Genomic DNA, 22,973 nt, shown 5'->3' on the forward strand with positions numbered 1-22,973 from the left:
TTTATAAATTTATTTTATTGAAACTCTCTTTTTGGTGTTTATGACTGACACAAGGTCACTATGGAACATTTAGACACTAGAAGTGTGCACATACAGACACCAGTCACTTGGGATCCAGTCCCCAAACATATCACATGCTCTATTTCTTAAGTCATTCTCTCACCTTCCTCCCTCTCTCTCTCTGTCTGTACCTTCCCTTCCTCCCTTCCCCATCTTTGGTAAATGTAAATGGGGGTGCTTATTTTCCCTTTCAGTTAGCTAAACCCAGTCCCTTCTGAGGAGCCCTTGTGGCTTGGCTCTATCCTGGGGTTTGTGTTTGAGCCGCCCTCCTGGAGAGGCACTGTGTAGAGGCTCTCCAGGCTCTGCCTGGAGAACGCCACTTGGATTGAGTGGCCAAAGCTGAGCACTGCAGAGCCCCACTGGGCGCCCCTTCTGGGGGCGCAGGTGCAGAGGCGCAGATCCACAGCCTCCAACCCTGGTCTGGCCAGTAGCTTCTGACTACGCATCACCTGTGGGTGGCCCACATCTCTACCAAGTGAGGTGCTTTTAATTGGGATTTAGTGTCATTTTCCAGCAGGATGACTAACCTTCCTTTTTACCGCGTTCTCTGCTTTCTGGTAAGTGGTGACCGGCAGTGGGCCTGGGGCTGTGCTGCTGCCTCAACGCAGGCTGGAGGTCCTGGCACTGCCCCTGCTCTGATCCATGTACAAAGCCAGATAGTGTCCGAAGGACTCTAGGTGTATGTTGCTCAGAAATTTTTTTTAAAACCAGAAAAATAGCTTTCCCCATTCCTTTTCCCTCCAGAGGTAAGTTAGAGCTTCATTTATTACGTGTAATGCACACGCTGACGTGTGATGCCGCCGCTAGGGTGCTGCCTTCTCTCATGGAAGGGGTTGAGGTTGGTATTTGGGCTCACTGGTGTAGGTTTGGCTTCTATTTATGCTTATAACGCACTTAGGTTATCAGAATCTCATTTTCTTTCCAGCAGCAAGCCCTCCCAGGAGCCCTGGTGGCAGGGGCTACAGGTGCAGTAGAAACGGATCCCTTTAAGAGGCAGCAGGCGGGTCCCCCTTCAGGTATGTCACCGCTCTGGCAGTCCCAGGGCCAGCCGTGCGGGTACACTCAGCCCTTACCTGGACTTGGTTTCTTCTCCGCTAAAGTTCACTTTTCTTGTGGTTATCAGCTGAAGATAACATTTAAGTCAGTGTTGAATCTTAAATTAGAAGTTTGTCCTGTTGAATGAGTGTGTTCTATTTTTGATTTCTTGTGCTTTTGTGGGGCTATTTATCCTGACAGGATTAAATGGAACACTGTCTGTTTTTTCAAACTGTTCATTTTTCAAACTGATTTTTTTTCTTCAGGTTACAAACAACACATTTTATGTAAAAGATTCAAACAGCTCAGAAGGGGAGAAGTAAGTCTACTCCTGTTCGGAGGTTATCTGCCCTCTCCCTAGCCATAGAGCTGGCTCTTATTAATATGATTACAAGAACAGTCTTCTCTCCACACACAAGCATTGCTACGTGTTATTCTGAAAAAGTTTAAATTTTGATGACATGTACACTTTTCATCTTTTTGAAACAGTGACTTGTTAGCTCCTTTCCTGGCACAGGGTGGCTGGCATGCATGCCCCTGGATGTATTTTTCATTCATCAGATCTCTGTGTTGATTTGTTACTGCCACTTTATTCTGTAATAAGCAACACAGACTAGCCTGTGTTGAACTACTTTCATGTGTAGTTTTTCCTAAAGATGACAGACTTTGATGTGCTTATCTGTAACTGAAGGAAGATTCGAGTTGCTAGGACAAAGCACTTGTGATGGTGAATTGTTTTCCAAAAGGGTAGGACCCATATTCACACCAGTCAGAAGTTCTGGTTGTCTCCCATTGGCCTTTGTAACCAAGCCTTTCATCTTAGTGAAAAATTAAAACTTTGATGCAAGTTGCTTCAGTGTTGAGTGACTGCATAGTGTCTCTGCACGTCTGTGTACCTGCCTGCACTGCTCCTTGTGCTGAGGGCCTGCTGAGAGCCAGTCTTCCTGGGCCCGCTCTGGCTGCCAGTGTGAGGTGTGGCTTGTGCTTTGCCTCTTTGTGATGCCTTGTATTTGCAATTTTTTAAATTTTATAATAATTTATTTTTACATATTTTTGTGCATTTTTCCATCTCATTTGCAATCCCCGTGGGTTTCCCATCACCAAATCACCCATGTGCCATCACCGTAGTCCATTGCATTTCCCTCCCCCCCTTGGTTTTGGCCCCATTCCCCACTCCACCCCCACAAAATGTCTCTGGTAGATAGCTGTTCATCATTATCATTATTTTCTCGTTCCATTATATTCCTGCTATGAGGCAAACCATCCAGTATTTTTTCCTTTTCTTTCTGGCTTATTTCACTAAACATGATCTTTTCCAGCTCCATCCATGTTGCTGCAAAAGACATGTGTTTCTTTTTTTTGGTTGCTGAATAATATTCCATTGTGTGTATTTGCAGATTTTTAATGTGAATGTATTTTTAAAAAGAAATTATTAGGCTTACCTTTTAAGGTTTCTAGATTTTTCCTCACACAGAGAAGAGTCTCTCTGTCAAAGACTGTAAAAACTCACACATTTTCTCTACAACTTTTGTGGTTTAATTTTTCCATCAAAGTACTCCTTTTCTGAAAATTATTCTAGAGCAGTCTAAGAGACCTCGACTTGAAGTGGGTCACCAAGGGGTGGTTCTACAACACCCAGGGGTGAACACAGGAGTCCCTCTCCAGCAGTTAATGCCAACAGTGCAAGGTAAGATGAGGGCCAAAGCCACCTTGGGGCTCGCGGGTAGGGTGTATGTCGTAGTCCTGGAAGCCGGGTCCCTGGGGGTGCAATTACAGGTGGGTGTCTGGGTGGGGGGGCTTTCTGAAGTCATGGTATCTCCTTGTCCCAACTAATCTGGGGTCCAGACTCTAGGAGATGCATTAGCTATGCATCTCTCTTACTCCTGAGCTTTCCAAGTGCCTCCTGAGTTACCATGTCACCCTGTCATAGCGGGGCCCTCTGTCTAGCACTCACCTTACTCAAGGGCAGCCTGCTCAGGAGAGCACCTTTTTTGACCTTTTGCACACTGGTGACCATCGCTGGGGCTAGGTAGTCTGATGATGGCCCCAGCTGAGTGCAGCCCTCGGGATCACGCCTCTCTCGCTAGACAGTATTCCAGGCTCTGTGGTCAGCACAGGTGGTGTCCCCTCTTTTGCAGGAGGAATGCCTCCCGCTCCGCAGTCAGCTCAGCTGGTGGGGCAGAAACAAAGTCAGCAGCAGTACGACTCATCCACGGGGCCACCAGTGCAGAATGCTGCCAGCCTGCACACCCCTCCACCCCAGCTTCCCGGCAGGCTGCCCCCTGCCGGCCTCCCTTCTGCCCCCCTGCCAGCCACACTGCAGTTTTCACAGCCGTCGCAGATGGGAGAGCCCCCACCACAGCTCCAAATCCCAGTGAAGACGCAGCCGCCCCATGCCCCTGTCCCCACACCCCCACCCAGCCAACTCCCAGCTCCCGTGCAGGCCACCCAGCCAGCCCCCCATGGCCCGATGCCCGGGAAGGCCCAGCTACAGAACCCTCAGCTGCCATCCCAGCCCCAGGTACTGGGGTACACACACAGTTCCAAAGTCTGGGAGTGAGGGAGGGCTGGCCACATGAGGCCTGACGGTACACCCACCATGGTTGCCTGCAGTCCATGTGGTGACTGCCTGACTCAGACTCTGATCCATGGCACCATCCCCAGTGCAGTCCAGCATGCACTCCTCCCTGCTGCACCTTGTGTGGACACACTTCGCATCTTCCCTGTGAGGGCCTAGGGGCTCGGTGTTGTCATGGTGGGAAAAAAGTATGGAGCTTGGGTTTCCCTGGCCCCCACATGTGGACAGTGCTCTACAGATGGTGAAAGGCAACACTTAGGAGCTCAGCACATTGAGGGGTAGTGCTGATATCCCTCCTCTGCCACTGGTTAAATTTATACAACAAACTGTATGCTGTCCCTCAGGCATGTGGGCCCTTAGAGCTGGGCTGTTAGAGCAACATGGCCTTTCCTCTCAGTGGGTCTGGTGGGGTCTTCCCCAGAAAGCCTCCCTGCTCTTTGCCTTCACTGCGGAGCTTCCCTGGTGCATATGAATTTGGTTTCCCTCTGGTCACTTGAGACTCTGTTATATAGAAATGGAAGGACAGCCACCTCTGCTCTCCGCCCTCTGGGCACCCGTGCTGTGATCCCCTCTCTGTGCTGTCTCTGCCCTGCTTATGATAGCGCTGGGCAGGGGTCTTTACTCTCCCTGGGACCCAAGCACAGAGAAAAGAGCAGATAGACAGTGGCTGGGCCTGCAGAGCTATGGGAGTGCTGTGAGCTGCCCATGCCCCCTCTGGAAGGGCAAGGTCCCCACAGCAGCAAGCCCCAAGACTACTGCGCTCAGGTTCTGTGGATCTGAGTCTCCATAGAGCTATCCTCACTGCTGTGCCAGGGCTTCTTGGGTTCATTGTCCTGCCTGTGTTGCTGAAGGACCAGCCCTACTCAGAATCCATTGGGTGGGGTTGGCAGGCCAGAAAAGACCTCAGAAAGGGGGTGTCAAAATACTTGAAACCCTGTGGCTACAAGCTCATGCTGCCCCAAGCCTGGCATGGACAAGCTAAGTAGCCACAACCCCCAGGACAGTGCACCCTGTGCCCACATAAATCCTTCCAAAATGAGAACTGAGGAGTGACTTCTAGTGCAAAACATGAAGCCTGTGTCATCAGGATTAACCCTTGGACACAGTGGTCCCAACAGGCCCAGCCTGCCCCTTATGTCTGCCCTCACAGGCTCCACTCTGTGTGACTATTTGGTCAAGAACAGGCTCCTATCTGGCCACCAACCGAAGAGGTTCTCACAGGGTTCTACCCGTGAGAGCAGAGCGTAGAGCCTGCCTTGCTGTCAGGGAGAAGCACAGGGTGGACTCGCTGTGTCTCTTTCATAAGGGGCTTAGGCCAAGATCAATCCTTTGAAGACCCAAAGGGCCAATCACTTCTTGGCCTCTTGGCTAAGATGGAGTATGAAAACAGCAGGGGAAAGAAAAGGCTGACCTGCCTTGGGCCACTCATGGCAGCCAGAGTGCTTTGTGGAGGGCAGACCCTGAGCCACACCTGCCACTGACAGCTGGTTTGGGTCTTGGGTACTCAAATGATGTCTCATTTCTTCCTCCAGGTGGTAGCGTCCAGACCGCCTGCAGACCCTACTCAGCCTTGCCAGCGCCCCCTACCTTCTTCTTCGACCTCTCCCATGGTTCCAGGGGGTGGCGCCGGCCCAGGACCCGTGCCAGCTCGGGCCTCCCCAGTGAGCAGACCCTCTTCTGCAACCAATAAGTCGCTGTCCCCAGTCACCTCCCGGTCCCCAGGAGCAGCAGTATCTGCTGCCCCGAAGCCACAGAGCCCAGCCCAGAGTGCTGCCCCACCCCAAGACAGCTCTCAGGACAAACTGGCAGAGCAGATCGCGCTGGTAAGCACAGTGAGCCAGGCTGGGTGCTCGCAGGCATCCTAAGGTAGACTCCAGTAGTGAAGCGTTTGACTGACAGTGAGATCATTGAGTATGGCTTGTGACTAAGACCAAGGTGGAGGCCATGTGAACTGTCCTGGTGGGGGGCTGGGGTGACACCCTTCTGATGCTGAAGTCAGTGACCTTAGGTGGCTTCCCAGGGCTGCAGGCCGGGTACATGCTGCCAGCTGCAAGCTAGCATGAGTATCTGTGGAGCCCATAGCACCTGCAGCTGCCAGGGAAACATAGGCCATGCCTGGCAGATGATTGGCAGTTGCTGTGCCCACCTCCCTGGGGATGGCAAGCAGCCTCCCATACCCAGAGTGCCTGGCACACCCCTCCCTGGGTCTGACAGTAATCAGCTCTGGGCCATTCTCACTGATCTGTATCCCCTCTGTCTCCCTGTAAGTTCTTGGTGTGCACTCTGGGTCCTGCATGTGAGGGGCAGGACTGTCACTCTAGCTGCTTCTGGGCTTTCATGGAGAGTGGCCCCATCATCCCATCTCCTCCCCACTCCCAATCCCAGGCCTCTGGGAGTGCTTGCTTCACCTTTGTGTTGAATGTCACTTGAGACTACCTATGGTGGCCAGTGCACATGGGGTCAGTGTGAGTGGCATATACATGGCAGTTATATGTGGGACATCCCTGCAGGAGAACCAGACCCACCAGCGGATTGCAGATCTGAGGAAAGAAGGCTTGTGGTCGCTGCGGCGGTTGCCCAAACTGCAGGAGGCCCCTCGGCCCAAGTCTCACTGGGACTACCTGCTAGAGGAGATGCAGTGGATGGCTGCCGACTTCGCCCAGGAGCGGCGCTGGAAGGTGGCAGCGGCCAAGAAGGTGGGTCAAGGCACAAGCCCCACTGTCCTGGTGTTGATTTGGGGCCAGGGGTGTAACCTGTTGAAGGTTCATGGACAGATGTGGCCTTCACACTGTGGTGTGACTCCCCTTGCGGCTGCGGTGGGCCGCACACTGTTGTGGATGAGTATAGCTTCCCTGGGGCATTGGACCAGCCTCCCGGTGGCTGGAGAGCATCCCCACAGCACTCCAGACCAGATTGGCATCCAGAGGTGGGGAAAAGGTCAGAGGCCGCTCAGCTTAGGGGCAACCCCAAACTCCAGCAGGACTTTACACCCCACTCTGCCCTAGCTAGAGCTGGTCAAGCAGTGCCCTAGAAAGAAGACTGAGCACCTTGTGCTCTCCCACCAGTCAGTGAGATCGCTTTTGCCAGGAAGCCAGTCTACATGGCCGTTTTTGCTGGTGCTGGTCCCCACTCGCCTCAGGGCATGGTTGCTAATGGTGCAAATGCCTGAGCTCTCTCCATTGTCTGTCCTCTAGCTGGTCAGGACCGTAGCACGCCATCACGAGGAGAAGCAGCTTCGTGAGGAGAGAGGAAAGAAGGAGGAACAGAACCGGCTGAGACGGATTGCTGCCTCAACTGCTAGAGAAATAGAGTATTTTTGGTCAAATATTGAACAGGTAACTCATGTTTTCATGGAGTTCTGAACCCCGCTTGTGAGCTAGGCGAGGAGTTGCTGGGGCCGCTATGGCCAGCAATGCCCAAGCCTGTCTGGGGGGTGGCATGGAGGGTCAGGATCCTTGCTTAGGACCGGCACCTTACTTCCTAATGGCTTCTTTGCCTCTTGCTTCCTTTTAAAATAATTTTCATCTCACTGCCTGCCAGAGTGGGTAGACACAGTGGAAGGAGAAGGTGTCTGCTGGGGGCTGGCGGGCATTCTGTGCCCATGGGGTGCTGAGGGTATTGGGCGCCTCTGACATGTGGATTCTACAGCTGTGTCCTCACCAGCATCTTGTTTAACTCTTTGTGCTTAGGTGGTGGAAATAAAACTACAGGTAGAATTAGAAGAAAAAAGGAAGAAGGCCTTAAGTTCGCAGAAAGGTTCCAGGAGAGGTATGCTGCTTTTCCGCAGGCTCATTCCCTGGCACCCGCTCCCATGGGCCCCACCAGTCGCACCAGCTCCTTGGGAATATTACAGGTGTGCGCTCTTTGGACAGCTGTTCCAGCTGAGTGTTCTGGGTTTTTTTGCGATTTGCCCAGATAAGTCTCTGACCACAGCCTGATCAACCAGCTTGGGCTGCTCTTGGGAGGAAGACTGAGCCTGTGCTGTGCCTATTCGTAGGTGGGGCGGCGGTTGCCACTGCGGCCCCATGTCACCTGGCATGGGCTTTGGCAGCTCCACAGAGGGACCTTCCTGGGGCCAGGGTAGGGAGGGAGTGAAGGTGGAGTGGGCACTGCCAGAGCTCACGACCCCAGACATGCCCTTGGAAAGAGCCCTTTGCCACATGGCTGGGCCTCCTTTGTCAGGCCAAGAAGGGCACTCCTGGCTGCCTGTGGAAGATCTGGCCTATCAGGGCTGTCTGGGCATCAGCAGAAGCTGCCTCTGCAGGCCAGGGTGCCCTTGAGTCACCTGTCCTGGACTCCAGTGAAGACGGACCCTGTGACCTTCTCTTTAGGTAAAGACTCGAGACCCAAGGGACTTAATGTGCTGCCTGAGAACTTTTTGGTGAGTTGGGGATGAGCAGTGAAGCAGCATGAACAACACTCATGTCCTGGGAACAGGCAGGGACTCTTCTTGTGCACAGATGTGTGGATAGCAAATACCATTTATTTGCTCTTACTGTGGGGTCAGTACAATCTGGGAGAAGAGTGACTCCAGGCTCGTGGGAGGCTGCCCCGCTCACTGGCCTGTCTGATTGGCGCAGGTGGGCCCCTCCTTTCTCACTGGGCTCATGTTAGAGATGATGCATCCCTCAGCTCTGCTCTGGTCCCTGTCCTGCATTTAAGGTCTCACAGCTGTGATTTTGATCCTTTGTTTCAGGATTCAGGAATGTCTGGAAGAAAAAGAAAAGCCAGCACATCTCTGACTGATGATGAAGGTCTGTCCCTGCCCTGTGCACTCTGGACCTCCTATCCCCAGTCTCTCAGTGCTGCCAGGGTGTCCAGGGCCTGCGCAGCTGGCTGTGGCTAGTAGCCCAGTGTCAGTGTACTTGGGGGTCAGACCCTCAGTGGGCACTAGGATTGTGCAGTGAAGTGAGGAGTGTGAGAGGGAGTCATGTACACCTGTGTGTAAGCGTGGAGAGGTGGGCAGTGCTGGTGGAAGAAGTGCTGAGAGACCTGAGGTGGTGGAGAGTGGGTACCTGTGCCTGGTGAGAACCAGGGGAGGGCAGGGCATGGGGCAAGGGGCAGAGATGCTGACAGGACGGGGCGGGGGCGGGCGAGGGGGACAGGGCTGGGCCTCTGGACTGGGCAAGGTGAGCTGATTTGAGCCCTGAGTCCCTGCTCGGCTTGATGGGCAGCAGTGCACACTCTCCCGTGTGAGCCTCAGCAGGTCCATTGTGTTGCCCTGAGATGGAGAGAAGAGGTTCCTCAGCTCTACTTCTATGCTCCTTTCCACCCTCGCCTGAGAAAGTGAAAGTCTTAGTTGAATGAACTTCTTCAGCAGCCCTGCAGAAAGCATCCTGAAGCCTTGTGGCTGCTTGTAGCCCTGAAGTCAGTCAGGTGTCTCAGAGACTTTTGTTGGTCATTGCAGTTGAAGATGAGGAAGAGACCATTGAGGAGGAAGAAGCCCACGAAGGGGCTGTGGATCACCAGACAGAACTGTCCAATTTGGCCAAAGAAGGTGGGCTGTTTCTTTCACTGGGAGTTGATGGCTGCAGAGGGATGTATGAGGGAAGCGCAGCATGCTACAGCTGGCCTGGCCACCCGCCCCTGCCTCCTGCTGTGTGGGGCTCACATGAGTCAAGCTTCACATCTATGGGGTGGGCTGCGTCTTCAGCACTGGTGCTGCTTGCAGGACCCTGCTGCCAAGCTTCCTGCACAGGGAGGGCTGCGCCATGGAGCTGCACTGGGCAGCGTGGAGCTGGTGTGTTGCTGCATCAAGGGGGCTCCCAGTGCTCAGGTCACAGTGAGCTTGCCTCCTGCCCTGCCATGGGTGGGCCCTGTGGCCACCTGCCACTCTACCAGGCTCCCAGCCTGGTGGGAGCAGTGGGCCTGGCCAGTAGGGCCCACCAGTCTGGTGGTTGAAAACATGTCGGGCTGGGCACCCTCCCTGATGGTCAGGTATAGCCAGACACACACCACGTGTCCACCACATGCACAGGAAGGCCAGGGGCTTCCTAACTCCAGCATGGCTGAATGGGGGGGTAGGCACAGGGCACAAGCCTGATCTCCCACACTTGAGCTTCCCTAGCCAGTGCCCAGCAGTGCCGTCCACAAGCGCAGGTCTCCCTGTGTTGAGGCAGCTTGAGACAGGTTGTTTTCTTTGTGGCTTGTCTTCTCAGTGCCCTGTGCTGCTTGAAGTGGAGATCAGTGGCAGGTTCTCTCTTTGCCTTTCGGTCTATTGCTGGTGTCAGCGATGTGGCTGCTTCCTCCTGCTCTCCTGCCACAGCACATCAGCCCTGGCCAGTGCCTCTGTGTTGTGGGGGCTCGGGCTCTCTTTCACCTTGGCTCCTTCCTTCCTGGCTGTAGAGCACCAGGCTGGAGGTCAGCGACGGGAGCCATAGGCTGACTGTTGGGTGGGTGGACGCTTGGCTGACAGCAGTTGGTGGCTGCCCATGGCTGCCTGCGTCCATGTGAGCTCTGTCTCCTCTGGGCTCTTTATCCTCACCCTTGTGGGTGCTGTTCTTGTCTGGCCTGTTTGTTGCATTGTGGGCCCTGCCTGTGAGGTCAGATAGTCCGTGTGTCTTGCGCTTTCTGTAGATGGACAGACTCCTTGAGAGAGAGAGGCTGGACTGGCTTCCTAGCACCCCCTGACCTCATCCTCATGTGGGCTTCTCCATGGGAGGTGGGAGCGTGCTGGTGGCCAAAGGTTGGTCCCCTGGAGGAAGCGACCCGCAGGCAAGCTAGCTGGCATCTGCCGGCATACAGGGCCCAGGCACCACACTTGGTGTGCAGTTGGCAGTGTGGGCATGGCCACCGGTATGAGGCTTTGCAAGCTGAGAGCAAGTTAGTTCATAGCACTGCAGCCCTGGTCATGTTCTTTGGGGACAGTCTGGACCCTTGTCACTGGCATGTGACACAGAAAGGTCAGCAGCCTTGGTGACTCTCTTGGGTGCAGCATCTACCTGGGGGTACAGCACTACCTTGGTGCCACATTTCTGGCCATTTCCCTGGGAAGAATCACTGACAGAATGGAGTGTATATAGAATGTTAAAGTTCCTCAGCTTTTTCACAGTTTCCAAAAAAATTAAAGCAGAATGCTGTTCCCCTGCTATGTGGGGGCGTGGGCAGAGTGGGGAGTTGGTGGTCAGATCATGGCCTCGAGCTCTGGCCCTTCCAAGCTGGCTTCCCTGCCTTTCCCATTGCTGGTGTTGAAGTCCCTCTGTGTGTCTCCCCTGTGTGAAGTCCGTCAGGGTGAGGACTACCTACTGTAGGCGAAACAGTCTTGTCATACTTTTTATTTACTTCTGTTATTTTTGTTTGAGTCATTTATTGGTTTGTATCCACATCCATAAGTACTTTTGCATAAATAGTATTTTGAAATTTTTATTGGCCTATAGGTTTTATTGTGTCTTTATTACATGATATCAGAAATACTTGTTTTCTAAATTAAATGGGGCTTCATTTAAAGATTCCCATCTTAATGGAAAAAGAATTTAGACCTTGTCAATAAATGGGTAGTTAGATTTTAGGGGTAAAAAAATGTGCTTTTGGCAACCCCATCAAAAAATGGGCAGTAGAGCTAAAAAGACACTTCTCCAAAGAGGAAATGCAGATGGCCAACAGGCATATGAAAAAATGTTCAGCATCACTCGTAATAAGGGAGACGCAAATTAAAACCACAGTGAGATACCACCTCACCCCAGTGAGAATGGCACATCTTCAAAAAACTAGCAACAACAAATGTTGGCGAGGATGTGGTGAAAAAGGAACTCTCCTGCACTGCTGGTGGGAATGCAAACTAGTACAACCACTATGGAAAACTGTTTGGAGGTTCCTCAAACTGCTAAACATGGAGCTTCCTTACCACCCAGCAATCCCACTCCTAGGTATCTACCCAAAAGACACAAAAATATTGATTGAAAAAGATACCTGTACCCCCATGTTTATTGCTGCTTTATTTACAATTGGGAAAACATGGAAGCAGCCCAAATGCCCAAAAGTAGATGACTGGATAAAAAAGATGTGGTACATATATACAATGGAATATTACTCAGCAACCAAAAAAGAAAAACACATGTCTTTTGCAGCAACTTGGATGGAACTGGAAAAGATCATGCTTAGTGAGATAAGCCAGAAAGAGAAAGAAAAATACCGGATGGTTTCACTCATAGCAGGAGTATAATGGACCAGGTGGAAAATAACAAAAATAATGAACAACCATATACCAGAGACATTTTGTGGGGGTGGAGTGGGGAATGGGATCAAAAACGGGGTTGGGGGGAGGGAAATGCACGGGATTATGGTGATGGCACATGGGTGACTTGGTGATGGGAAACCCGCGGGGATTACAATTGAGATGGAAAAAAAAAATGTACAAAATGATGTAAAAATAAACTTTTGTAATAATAAAAAAAAAAAAAGCACCAGCAAAAAAAAAAGTGCTTTTGGAAACATAATTTTCCAAGGAATTATTTAAAGCAAGGAAAGGGAATATATGTGGGAAGGGGTCCTTTGTCATTTTGCTGTGGTCCTCTAGCAGCTGTCCTGCCAATGCAGTAACACCCCTTTCTCCTGCCCCCCCAGCGGAGCTGCCCCTGATCGATCTGCTGAAACTGTATGAAGGTGCCTTCCTGCCCAGCTTCCAGTGGCCCCAGCCTGCCCCCGACAGTGAGGAGACGAGTGAGGAGGAAGGTGTGTGCCATCAGCGACCTCGCTTGTTCTGGTCTGGTTGAGGGGGCTGAGAAAGGGCTTCTTTGCAGTGCAGTAGGGGTATCAGGGCTGTCACTTGAGTTGTGAGTGGGGTGGAAACCTGTCCCTGTAGGTTCATGGGAATTGCTATTTTAGGAACCTAGATTTTTATCATCAGTGACTGCTGTGTAGCACACCAGGTTTGAAGAGTTTGTTTGACTTTCCAATCAGCTGTTCTGATTTTATACACTCAATGTGTGTGAGCAGGGTGGTAAGGGAGGTGCCCATGAAGAGTTTTGTGGGGAGGCCCTGGCTCTCAGGACAGGGCCTCAGTGGTTCCTGTCAGCCACACTGGGCCTAGAAGGGTGGGGGGAGGGGGGAAGGTGGTTAGATCAGGAAGTGGGTCAAGTGGAACTGACTGCTCACTGCTGTGCATTGTTCACAGAGGCAGAAGGCGACCGTGAGAGCCGGAAGGACGTGGTGCTCATTGATTCGTTATTCATCATGGACCAGTTTAAAGCTGCAGAGAGGATGAGTGTTGGGAAGCCACATACCAAGGATGTGGCAGAAGTGACTGCGGTGGCTGAAGCTGTCCTCCCCAAGGGCAGTGCTCGCATCAGCAGCACGGTGAGCTGCTGCTCGTAGGGGCGCCTATGCTGGGAGAATATGTGGTGCCTGTTGCCCTACCTCAGTGTCTCTGGTCTTCTTGGCAGTGTGCTTACTGCGGTGGTGGGGTTGGGGGTGTGTGTGTTTCAGCTCAGCTGAGACCACACTTGGCCTTCCTACAGGTGAAGTTGAGTGTCCCACCCCTCCTATATGGAGTGCTCAGAGACTACCAGAAGATCGGCCTGGACTGGCTGGCCAAGCTCTACCGCAAGAACCTGAATGGCATCCTGGCTGATGAAGCAGGGCTCGGCAAGACCGTGCAGGTCATAGCTTTCTTTGCCCACCTTGCTTGTAATGAAGGTGAGACCTGTCTTTTGTCTTACCTGTCAACATGCAGGAAGGCTATTAAGGGGAGATGAGAGGGAAAGGGAGCAGCACCTGCAGACATGCAGGTAGGGAGCTGTGTTTTGCCAGGAGTAGGCTTAAGAGAAGCCCGCACGCAGGTGAGCAATGAGTGGCCACCGGCTTGTTGGGCGTCCTATGTGGGACAAGCTCCATCTCCTTGCCACCCCCCACTGCCTCTGTGCACAACATCACATCCACCTTGGGTCCCACCCAGCCCAGCTGTGCTGCAGTGGTGGCAGCTCTGGCACTTCTGGGGGCGGCCCACCAGGCTTCCCTGACCAAGCCCCTTGATACCCTCTGGGGTGGGTGCAGTCTCACAGGCAGTGTTCTGGGCTCGTGTCGCTCACAGCGGGGCTCACTGCCGGGTGGTCCCACCCATCTTGCTCTTGGCCTGGCAGAGGGACGGTCTCCTCAGGACCTAGGGGAGTGGCAACATTTGGGTTCCCTTTTTTCTGCATTAATTTACTTATGTTGATCTAATGTGCCATAATTTTAAATGTGGTACTTCCAAATCAGTGACAATCTATAGAGCGGGTTAAGATGGGAAAACCACCTGCCTTACTCTCCATTACATTGTTGAGATAAAAGGTGTTCATTATTTCATAGTAATAAGAAATCAGAAATAGCCTACGTGTCCCAAAAGAGGGGGTTTTATTTCATTAATTGATCAAATGACAGTTGTTTGGTACTTGTCCAACACTTGTCTCCCCCTCAGGCGCTGTTCTAGGTGCTGAGGCTGCAGCTGTGACCAGAACAAACTTCCCTCCCCACCCCCACCCCCACCCCTCCATCCCACCTGGCAGGATGTGTTTTGAAGGAAATCGCAGCCGGACGGGATGTGGGTGGGAAACAGCACTGGGTGTTCAGATGGTGTGCCCCTGTGGGGAAAGTTAAGGAATAGGGTGTCAAGGCTGGGCAAGGGCACAGAGTATGAAGGAGGAAGAGCTGTGGGCTGCTGCCTCATGGTCCTTCAGATCTTGCCCCCGTGCTGTACCCCCAGTCTGCTCCCTTGGAGATCCTGCTCATCCACCCACCTGGAGGCCCCCTTCTCTGTAACTAGGGAGTGGGATTGCCCCACTCCTGAGGGTGTACAGCCTGTTCCAGAAGACTTTCAGCTAGGGATTCTGATAGAATTCACACAAAACAGAAACTGCCCACAGACATGCCACTGTTCCAAGTAAACAGTCTACGCCTGCCCATCCACTCCCTTGGTAGGCACAGACGGTGCAGACCGCTGCTTCTCCCCAGGAGGTGTGCTGAGGCCACCACTTCGGCTGGGCTGGGCTTTTCACTGGGGTTAGGATGGGATCAAGGCATGTGATTTTTTTTTCCCCCTGCTTGTGAGGTGTAGCCTTTGAAGACTGTGCTGTGCACTGGGTACCTCACCCTTGCTCACAATTCTTGCACTCTTCAGGAATGGGGGTGGCTTCTTGTGTGACTGTAGGCATTTCTCTGTTTGCTCTTTGCTTTTGAACTTGGCCTGTGTTTCGATTGTGATGCACAGTTGGACTCTGTACTGTGTATGTCACTAGCAATTTTTAATAAATCCTCAGAGGAGTGAAATTGCAGCCATTTATTTTAGGGTGTTTTGGGTGTGTTCTGGCAGGGAGCACAGTCCCACCCGCGGGGCACTGTGGATGTCCTTCCTGGGCCATGGGTGCCTTCTCCCTATGCCAGCCCCTCCACCCAGGGTCACTGCTCAGTTGTGAGCTGCAGGCCCCAGAAACACGTTCAGTGGAGAGGGTGGCTTTTTCCACAATTTTGTGGAGCCCTCTATGAGGCCTCACTGAGTCTCAGGTGGGCTGGTTGCACAGGTTGAACATGGAGTCTGCTTAGGCCATGCAGCAGGACCACAGATATTCCTGCCAAGTACTTCTGCTCAGAAAAGGCACTGGTGCCTGCCCTAGCAGATGGAGGGAAACCATCTTCTTTCCTGTGTAGGCAACTGGGGTCCTCACCTGGTGGTGGTGAGGAGCTGCAGCATATTCAGGTGGGAGCTCGAGCTGAAGCGCTGGTGTCCTGGGCTCAAGACCCTCCTGTACGTTGGCAGTCGCCGGGAGCTTAAAGCAAAGAGACAGGTACCTTTGTTGTCAACACGAGACCAGGGAAACGGCCTCTGGCTTTCTGCAGCCGGTTGCAAAGTGTCACAGTGCGTGTATGAGACCAAGACACTGGCCTGAGCATCTCCTTGGCCTGCCTGTGGTGGACCGGTTGGGCTGTCCTCTCTGCCAAGAGGTGCAGTTACCAACAGCCCCACTCCCTGCACGGAGCTGCCACTTCCCAGACGAGGGGACCTCAGAGCTGGAGGAATCTGTGGAAATGCCCATCTTGTCCATGAGCAGCTATGAACAGCTTGAGATGCAACCTGGACAACTTTCTAGGGGAGTTGCTCCCTTGCTTCAAGTCCACCCGATACCAACACACCAGGCTCTGGTTCTCTCTGATGCTTGCAGGACAGTGGGGGCTGCAAGGCCTGTTTGCTTCTCACTGTCCCTTGATCATGGATTTGTTTTTTAAAGACCTGGAGTGTGGTTGATGGTGGGGTAGAGCCTCCACCCCCCAACCAGGGTGCATTCTCTCTGCTTAGGGTCCACACTGTGAACCCACCCCACCCCAGTGCACCTGTTCGTCTGCTTTCCGGAAGACAGGTTTACATCTCCAAAGTATCCTTTTGCTTGTCTTCAGACCCCTATAGGCCAAGAGGATGAGGTGTAAACAGCTGTTTCTGTGCAGCAGTCGTGGCCCCAAGGTGGGGCTTAGCAGAACCCCCACACACTGAGGCACAGCCTGGTAGTTCCCTGAGTGTGCCTCAGCCTGGTTTCTGTGCTACAGGGGTGGGCCGAGCCCAGCAGCTGCAACGTTTGCCTCACATCCTACAAGCAGTTCTTCCGGGGCCACGCAGCATTTGCACGGGCACGCTGGCGGTGCCTGGTCATGGATGAGACACAGCGCATGAGGGCCATGAGCGAGCGGCACTGGGAGGCTGTGTTTGCCCTGCACAGGTCAGCCCTACATCACATACCCCCTCGAGCAGTCTGGGGATGTTATTGATCTAAAAGTCCTTTTGAGGAAACTGAGGTGGTTTGGGGCTACAGAACTGCCTCTTAGTCGTGACCCTGGCCCGTGACTGTGTGCTGGGCTACAGGGTCTCAAGGCTCTCCTGCCCAGGTCCATCTCAAGTTACCTGGTCACCGAGGCCCCCTCTATTCACAGCCAGCAGCGCTTGCTGCTGATGGATGCACCCCCGCATAACACCCTCGCAGAGCTGTGGACCATGGCGCACTTCCTCATCCCAGGCATCTCCAGGCCCTACCTGCACTTCCCGCTGAAGGCCCCCAGTGAGGAGAACCAGGACTACTACCACAAAGTGGTCATTCGGCTGCACCGGGTCCGTGGGCGCCCACAGTGGCCTGGGTGGGGACCCAGTGTCTCTGTGGGATGGAGAACGACGGCAGCTTTGTTTCTCAGGTAACGCAGCCATTCATCTTGAGGAGAACTAAAAGGGATGTGGAAAAGCAGCTGACCAAGAAATATGAACATGTCTTGAAGTGCCGTCTGTCTGCTAGACAGAGAGCCTTGTATGAGGACGTGATTCTGCAGCCCAGGTGAGTGCAAGGTGCCAGGGCTGGGGACCCTGGGTGCTGCTCCAGCCCCCTGGCTCTACCCTGTGTGACCACCCTGGCCCTTTAGGAGCCACCTGCTCATGTCTGGGCCCAGGGCACTGACGTGCAAGCATTGGTGCCAGGCTATGGCTGCCATGTGTCCAGGGCACTGCTGCCTGCGTCCTTGAAGGTGGCCTCTGGAGCCTCCCTCTGGTACTATCAGGTGACTCATTTGGATTTTCCACTGTGTGCCCCGTTTTCCTGAGCTTAACACATGAGAGTAAAGGTTTGAAGGTGTTTAGTGCATTTATGCACAACCCTCAGACCATGGGTCTCCTGGTAGGCACAGAAAACATCATTCCTGAGTCTCACACAGACCCCACCTCCCCAGTAGAGCTGCCCATGCCCTGCCTCTGGCTCATGTGTGCCCTCCCTACGGTGGGCCATGGAGGTTACACAACCAGCTGCAGTATGGTGCTATTGGTGGGCTGTGGTGTCAGCAGTGTGTGCCTCTCAGATGGGCTTGCTTCAGATCAGGCTTGCTCTCAGGGTAGCATTTGGAGAACATGGACCAGAGCCACTACACTGCCCTCCGGTGGTTCTCGTTGTCTGCTGACAGCACCTGCTGTGCAGAGGCCACCTGACCTCTTGAAGTTCTGTGTGCCCTCCTGCTGTGGGCTCTCTGGTTGCCCTCGGCAGTGCCTTCTCACTCCTGGCTGCTGGCCCTCGGTGTGTGCCTTGAGGGTGTGTCCAGAGGCCTGTGGTGCTGGCTGCCCAAGCATTCCTTCCTTGGGCACCACTCCAGTGGCCAGCTGTCCCCTCAGCACAGCCATCCGCACTTCCTTTGTGACCTTCTCTTACCTGTCCAGTGACAGTGTGCCCCTCACCTCTCTTCATGGCGCTCCATGCACCCTGAGGTCTCACCTGAACTTTCATACAGTCTGTTGTCATGTGGTCAGCTCTCTCTCTGCCCCTTTGCAGGGGCCTGCCTGGGGTAGGTGAGCTTCTTGTGAGCGAGATGTGTGTGCTGATGGGCCTTGGCCACCCTGGAAATTGTAGTCACAGCCTCTGCCCAGTGCCAGTTGCTGTGGGTCCTGGTTGGCCACGTGCCCACACCTGCTTCCTGGGGCAGTGGCTGGGCAGAGCAAGGGACAGCCTCGGGCAGTTTGGAATAGAATGTTGGACATAGTACTCTGACCATGCCGGGACCCCAAGGGCTGGATTTCCAGGAGTCGGGGGGGTGGGGGTACACATGATGCCCTTGGCCATGTGCTCTCCCCTTGGCAGCACCCAGGAAGCTCTGAAGAGCGGGCACTTTGTGGACGTGCTGAGCATCTTACTGCGGCTGCAGCGCATCTGCAACCACCCAGGGCTGGTGGCTCCCCGACTCCCAGAGTCCTCCTACACGGCAGGCCCACTGCATTACCGCGCCGCCTCTCTGGTGCTCAAGGCCCTGGACAGAGACTCCTGGCAGGTGAGAGGGGCACAGGGCCCTCTCTGCTGGGGACGTTGTAGACTCAAGTAGCAGCACCCTGTCTTGGAAGGCTGATGCTGGTCAGCTTGTGCTAGTCTTCACACCCTGGGGTAACTGGGTGCCCCCCTCTGTTCTGCCAGCCAGCCCCCATCCCTCCCTCCTACTCAGTGATGACCAAGAGCAGCCTCCTCACTTCAGATGAGAAACTGAGGCACACCACAGCCACGTGGGTGTGTAGGAGTGGCAAGGCCTTAATTGGGGGTCATCCTGTTACTCGTATTGCCATTTTCTTTCACTCAGGACACCGACCTTTCCATGTTTGACCTCATTGGCTTGGAGAACAGGATGACTCGCCATGAAGCCGAGCTGCTGTGTAGGAGGCAGGCCACGCGGAAACTCCTTGAGGAGCTGCTGACTGCACCCCCCCCACCGGGCAGGCCGGCCACCGTCAGGCTGAAGCCCAGCAGGTGTGTGGGTGATGGGGGGTTTGCCTGTTTCCCCCCCTGGCCTGGCTGAGCCCTTAGGGCAGGCATGCAGGCCTTCAACTGCAGTGGGGACCCACAAAAGCCTTGGTGTCACTGGGGGTGTTGGTGCCTGAGCTGGGGCACAGAATGTGTTGGGGATGTGGTTGAAACTCAGATGACCTGAGGTAAGTCCAGCATACTAAAAATACATGATGCCCGCCTCAGTCAAAAATGAGGAGAAAATGAGGAAGTTATGTGTTTCCTCGAGAGTGGGGTCATCTGTTGCCACCTCTTCTGCCCATGGCTCTCTGGGAATTTAGGTCTGACTGCCTTGCCACCGTGCCATCAGTGGCTCCTGGGTGGCTGATTTGCTCACAGTCCCAGCCCCTGCTTGCAGGGTCCTGCAGCTCCTGGTTAAATACAGGGAAGGGCAGTTGTGCTCCATTCACTCAGTGCTCTGTGTGTGAGCCATGCACTGCCACTGTGCCACTGTACCCCTGCAGCCCTCCACTGGCTGGCATCCCCAGGTGCCCACATGCCATGCCCTGGTGACAAGTACCCTCCCCCTGCACCACTGGTGTCTAGGTTATTCCAGCCTGTGCAATATGGACAGAAGCCTGAGGGCCGCACGGTGGCCTTCCCCAGTGCACACCCGCCCCGCACGGCTACCAGTGCCACTGCCACGCCCCAGGGCCACGTGCGAGGACGGCCCCCCATTGCCACCTTCTCTGCAAACCCAGATGCCAAAGGTAGGTTTCCCGAGGGGTTGACCTTGAGGATGTGAGCATGTAACTTCCTGAGTGGGACAGGACCGCCTGCCCTTCACTGTATGAATGTTAGGCTCTTGTTTAAAGAGGGTTCTGTCCCCATACATAATCACTCTGCTGGGTCATGGTTGGTGTGACTGTGACGCAGCCATGCCATGCAGCAGCAGTTCATGGAGGGACACACATATCAGCTGCTCATGTAGCCCTGCCTGGCTACACTTTGTGCCTGCCGTGCCCTCGCCCAACAGTATGTGAGAGCCACATGGCAGGCTGCATTCTATCTGAGTGGTAGGGCCTGGCCCCATGGTTTTCTGCACTCGGCCTAAGTTTCCCGTGGGGAGGCAGGCTCTGTGTGCCATGCTTAGGAAGAGCTTTTGATGGTTGCTCACGGGCTGACCTGGCTCCCACTGACCTGAAATGTGCTGGTCGCGTCCGACGTGGAAATGAGCACCTGGTGATAGAAGACGATCGTCCCTGGGCTCACTTGAGAGACTGAAGTCATGTTTGATTTCTTTAAAATTCAGTTTTAAACACTGCACTTTACGAGGACCCTCTAACGGCTTTGCACAAACAACCCTTATCAATTGCAGTGGCCCCGTTTCAGAGCTCTCAGGCGTGCACCGGCGCTCCGCGACACCCACCTGCCTCGACCTTCAGCCCAGCGCCTAGCCCAGCCCGTCCTGCGAAACTGCGGGCACAGACCACTGCCCAGGCGCCGGCCCCAGGCCCGCCCCAGCCCCAGCCCCAGGCCCCCTCGCTCCCGGCCGGGCAGAGCACACTGCCACAGGGGCTGGTGCTCACCTCGCAGGCCCAGGCGCGCCTGCCCAGTAAGTGGCCTCTGTGCGGTTCTGCCGCCTCTTTACCACAAGACTCAGGGCAGCGCCTCTGCTGTCTGCCCTGCCGTCTCCTGCTCCCTGTGCTGAGTGCTACAGGCCTTCAGGGGAGGGGCCTCTCTGAGCCCCGCATCCAGGCCCTCCTGTCCTTTCTCTCCTGTGTTTCCCCCCTTGCTCTGCCTGCACACTCTTGCGCTCACACTCTGCTGGCCCAGGTCTGTCCACTGGCCACAGGCGCAGCTGGGACGGGAGGAGGAATGCAGTGGTGAGGAAGGTGGCCGCCCAGCGTGGAAAGCCAGCTTTGGGCTGCAAACACCATGGCTGGTGCTTAGTCTCCGTCACCCCCAGATTTAACCTGAAACTAAATCTCCTCAGCCCAGGTTTCTTGTGATGGCATTGCAGCAAGAGCCCACATCCCAGCTCCTTTTCTGCAGCTCCACTTTCCCCAAAACCCGTGCCACTAGTACACCCTGTGTCTCCACTCACCATGCTCTGCCAGCATTCCCTTGGTGCTGTGGGGTCAGCCCTTGCAGGCCTCCTTGCACCTTCCTCCTGGCCCCTAGACACTGTGCATGCTGATTGTCTGCCGTCAGGGCTCCCTGGTCAGCGCCCTATCGCCACTCCAGCACAGGACAAGGCCTGGTCCTGCATGGGCCCTGCTCCGCCTGCCTCTCCACAGATGCCTTCCTCTTTCTGGTGCCCTTCCTGGTCGTGGCCATTCTGTGGACAAGGTGTCTGGATGTCTCTTCACCTCTGCTAACTGTTCTCTCTAGTAAGCCACTAATGATGGCATGCACTCTCGGCGCCTCCAGACTCAACTACCAGCCCGCCAGAAAGGCCAGCCCAGTACCTGCCTTGGGGGCTTGCAGAGCCGGTGTGTCTGACCCCCATCACCATCAGCTTTACATGCCATCACAGCAGGTGACCGGGATGGAGTATCCCACAGTGCAATTCAAGTCACTATGGGACTCTTAATGTCACCTTGTGTGATGTGTGCGTGTGCTGAAATGTGTCCTCAGACTCTGAGACAATCACAGGCAGGAGGAAGCGTGCTGTCCTTGTCCCTTAATGGTGAAGCTCTTAGTTCCCACTGAGGGCTAAACTGGACTTGCACTTTTTCCCATTAGGGGAGTTTTCTAAGAGGCTGATGTTAGCGTTTCAGAGAGTATCATGAGTAGTACCATCTGCTAGAACCTTGGAGAGGCAGGCGACATGCTCCTCAGTGCGGTTTGGGCAATTACATTAACACCTTACACCTAAGTTCTCCCAGCTAGGATTGAGTGAGTCAGCCATTAAGACCTGATGTTTGTTTCATTGTTTCCTCTTTCATTTCACAATGTCTGTTTTCTGGAAGCGGTAGAGCAATACTGTTTCTGTGACGGCGGTTCACCCACTTAGTCCCTAAAGACAGCAAATGCTGTCACATCATAGCTGCAGACCTCTTCCAGGATAGTTAACAATCTCTCTCCCTCTACATTTCTGCAGGTGGGGAGGTCGTCAAAATTGCCCAGCTGGCTTCCCTCTCGGGACCGCCAAGTCGTGTGGCTCAGCCAGAGACCCCTGTGACTTTGCAATTCCAAGGGAACAAGTTCACCCTGTCTCACAGCCAGCTGCGGCAGCTTACAGCCGGACAGCCCCTACAGCTTCAAGGTAAGACAGGCCAAGGGTGCGCCACCTGTTGGCCCTCTTTGTGAGCAAGGATTACTCAAACTTGAGCAGACAGTGAGTGCTGGACAGCTCCATCTGGTCCAGGCCTTGATGCCTGCTCTGTAGATGCTGCCATTTTAGGGTCATTCCTCTGTCAGTGTAAGAGGCCCCAGCAGTGTCGCGGCTCTGGCCATGTGTGTAGGAGCAGTCCATGCACAGGTTGGGTCACGGCTGTGGTTCGCCTCCTATGTGCCTTTGAAGACCATGAGGGGCATCTTAGGGCTAACCCTAAGTGACAGCTCAGTTTACTTGTCCTCACCCCTCTTAGCTATATGCATCATCAGTGTCCACATCGAGGTGAGGCTAAAGGTAACATCCACAGCATCCTCAGCAGGAGGTCTCACAGGGCTCTCACAGGGCTAGAGGTGGTCAGGGCGGCAGCAGGTTGGTGAAGGGGCCCCCTTGGTCTAACAGAGGGAGGCCCTGGCATACCTGACCTGGTTTGACCCATGTCCCTCTGCTGTTGGGCTAAGCCTGTGAGCAGCACCTCTGCTGGGCATTGGGCTGGAAAAGCAAGCACCTTAAAGGGCAGTGCAGTCGCAGATGCTTGACCTGGGCCAGGTCAGAGCCTTTCTCCACACCATGTGGGCACAGAATGGACGCCGTGGTAGAGCATGTGGCTGCAGCTCACAGGCTTTCAATAGGGCTCCTGCTGCTGAAAGCATGGGTTGTAAGGAAAGGCCAGCATGAAGCCAAACAGGCTTTTGTTTCTTCGGTTTCAGACTTTTCAATCTGTTACAAATGGAATGCTTATATTTTTCTCCCAAGTGACCAG

The 22,973-nt window shown here is 54.1% G+C and overlaps 1 protein-coding gene across 4 annotated transcripts in view; it reads left to right on the top strand.

Moving 5' to 3' along the window:
• Positions 1-22,973, top strand: part of EP400 (E1A binding protein p400) — a 59,728-nt gene that overhangs the window by 10,164 nt on the left and 26,591 nt on the right. For 3 of the 4 annotated variants that reach the window (XM_012730969.1, XM_012730970.1, XM_012730971.1), the window contains 22 exons: positions 986-1,076; positions 2,675-2,782; positions 3,234-3,616; positions 5,206-5,496; positions 6,184-6,369; positions 6,868-7,008; positions 7,363-7,441; positions 8,005-8,054; positions 8,370-8,427; positions 9,081-9,170; positions 12,236-12,343; positions 12,786-12,967; positions 13,129-13,306; positions 15,293-15,429; positions 16,184-16,353; positions 16,565-16,739; positions 16,820-16,956; positions 18,241-18,427; positions 18,728-18,894; positions 19,477-19,640; positions 20,249-20,485; positions 21,977-22,141. In XM_012730969.1, the coding sequence (XP_012586423.1) occupies positions 986-1,076; positions 2,675-2,782; positions 3,234-3,616; positions 5,206-5,496; positions 6,184-6,369; positions 6,868-7,008; positions 7,363-7,441; positions 8,005-8,054; positions 8,370-8,427; positions 9,081-9,170; positions 12,236-12,343; positions 12,786-12,967; positions 13,129-13,306; positions 15,293-15,429; positions 16,184-16,353; positions 16,565-16,739; positions 16,820-16,956; positions 18,241-18,427; positions 18,728-18,894; positions 19,477-19,640; positions 20,249-20,485; positions 21,977-22,141 (3,484 nt within the window). The remainder of the gene's footprint in view (positions 1-985; positions 1,077-2,674; positions 2,783-3,233; positions 3,617-5,205; positions 5,497-6,183; positions 6,370-6,867; positions 7,009-7,362; positions 7,442-8,004; positions 8,055-8,369; positions 8,428-9,080; positions 9,171-12,235; positions 12,344-12,785; positions 12,968-13,128; positions 13,307-15,292; positions 15,430-16,183; positions 16,354-16,564; positions 16,740-16,819; positions 16,957-18,240; positions 18,428-18,727; positions 18,895-19,476; positions 19,641-20,248; positions 20,486-21,976; positions 22,142-22,973) is intronic. The other variant, XM_012730972.1, reaches the window with a different exon arrangement.

Source organism: Condylura cristata, unplaced genomic scaffold (assembly GCF_000260355.1).
Source record: "Condylura cristata isolate star-nosed mole 26May11 unplaced genomic scaffold, ConCri1.0 scaffold00029, whole genome shotgun sequence".
Lineage (NCBI taxonomy): Eukaryota > Metazoa > Chordata > Mammalia > Eulipotyphla > Talpidae > Condylura > Condylura cristata.